Here is a 1,359-nt window from a genome sequence, read left to right as displayed (position 1 = left end):
ATGATGGACGGTCTTTCTTCACAAAAATGGCTTCTTTTACTCCTCTCTCAAACCAACGTTCCTCTCTATCAAGAACAATTTTTTTCTTTTTGTTTTTTTTTTACCTGGATTACTGAGATGCATCAGGACGTTTTGTATTTAGAGACATTTGCTTTGGATTTTTTTTTTTACATGATCAAAATCCAAAAGTGTGGTCTCCTGGTTGATGCAAACATTGTGGCCTTGTGAACTGGTGGCCTGTCCAGAGTGTACCTGACTTCCCTCCTGCTGGCCTCTGGAGATGGGCATCAGCTCTGTGTGACCCTCTACTGAAAATGGATGAATAGATTCATGGAATACACTAAAAATAGAAAATAAAGAATAAAGCAATAATTGTCCTTTGTTATTTAAAACTCAAGTTTTCACAAAAAGGAAAAAAGTATATTCTCGTGTGTAGGTGGTGAGACCCTGAAAGACCAGAGAAGCCTTTCTGAGTTGGACCTCCCACCTCCCCTCCCCTCACGAACCAGTCACACCCCTGAAAACCTGCTCAAGGATAACCAGGTATAACTGAACTCTCATTTCTATTTTTATTWAAAATGTTTTAGTTTTAGATGCCAACAATCAGCTAACCTCAGAAATGGGTAAATTAGGAGTTGTTTGTTCTTACAAAGACAAGTTGATCATGAAGTAGTTAAAAGTAAAGCCACTCTTGTTAGGGGTGCAACAATACTTACATCTTTATTGAATCATTCAATACAGTGCTCTAATATGCACTATGTATGGAACAATACAGATTTCAAACGTTTATTTCATCAGCTTGTCTTCTGAAGATGCTCTGTGTTGAAGGATCAGTGGATCGGTGTTCGACTACTCCACCTAGGCTGCGTTGTGGAGCACAGATCCACTGAGAAACTTGCTGTTTCTGCAACATTTAATTTAAAAACTGAACTTTTGAGGTTAAACAAATGAAATGAAAATGAATTTCAATAAATTACAAGTTGGGCATAGACATTTCTCATTTTTGCATAGAAAAATCATTGAACCGTGAGACTAAAGTATTAAACAGTACATTTTCTGTATAGTTGCATCCCTAGCTACTGTGTAKAAGATGATGTACATTTTGCTGCATCATTTAAAAATTTTCAACCCATTTCTGAATGTAACAATACTTAACACCTTTCACCATTTTCTCTTAGTTTGTACTAGGTATGTCAATGCTGAGTCAGCCTTCACGCTGCTGTTTTCTTGTTCATAGTTTCTGTTGTTTGTTTCAAATAACGTATCACAAAGAGTAATGAAATTAGTGTTTGGTAGATTATTTTTTGTTGTAACAATGGGCCTCATGCAAGAACCGTTGGTACACACAGATTTGTTCTT

At 36.6% G+C, this 1,359-nt stretch overlaps 1 protein-coding gene across 1 annotated transcript in view; it reads left to right on the top strand.

Annotated features, from left to right (window-relative positions):
* LOC106533578 (apoptosis-stimulating of p53 protein 2) overlaps positions 1 to 1,359 on the top strand; it is a gene marked incomplete at its 3' end in the record, with an annotated part of 17,018 nt that overhangs the window by 10,302 nt on the left and 5,357 nt on the right. Inside the window, 1 exon segment of the mRNA XM_014029931.1 lies at positions 437 to 543. Coding sequence (XP_013885385.1) covers positions 437 to 543 — 107 coding nt within the window.

This window comes from Austrofundulus limnaeus, unplaced genomic scaffold, assembly GCF_001266775.1.
Source record: "Austrofundulus limnaeus strain Quisiro unplaced genomic scaffold, Austrofundulus_limnaeus-1.0 Scaffold975, whole genome shotgun sequence".
In the NCBI taxonomy this organism is placed as follows: Eukaryota; Metazoa; Chordata; class Actinopteri; order Cyprinodontiformes; family Rivulidae; genus Austrofundulus; species Austrofundulus limnaeus.
This window is presented reverse-complemented; position numbering and strand designations above follow the sequence as displayed.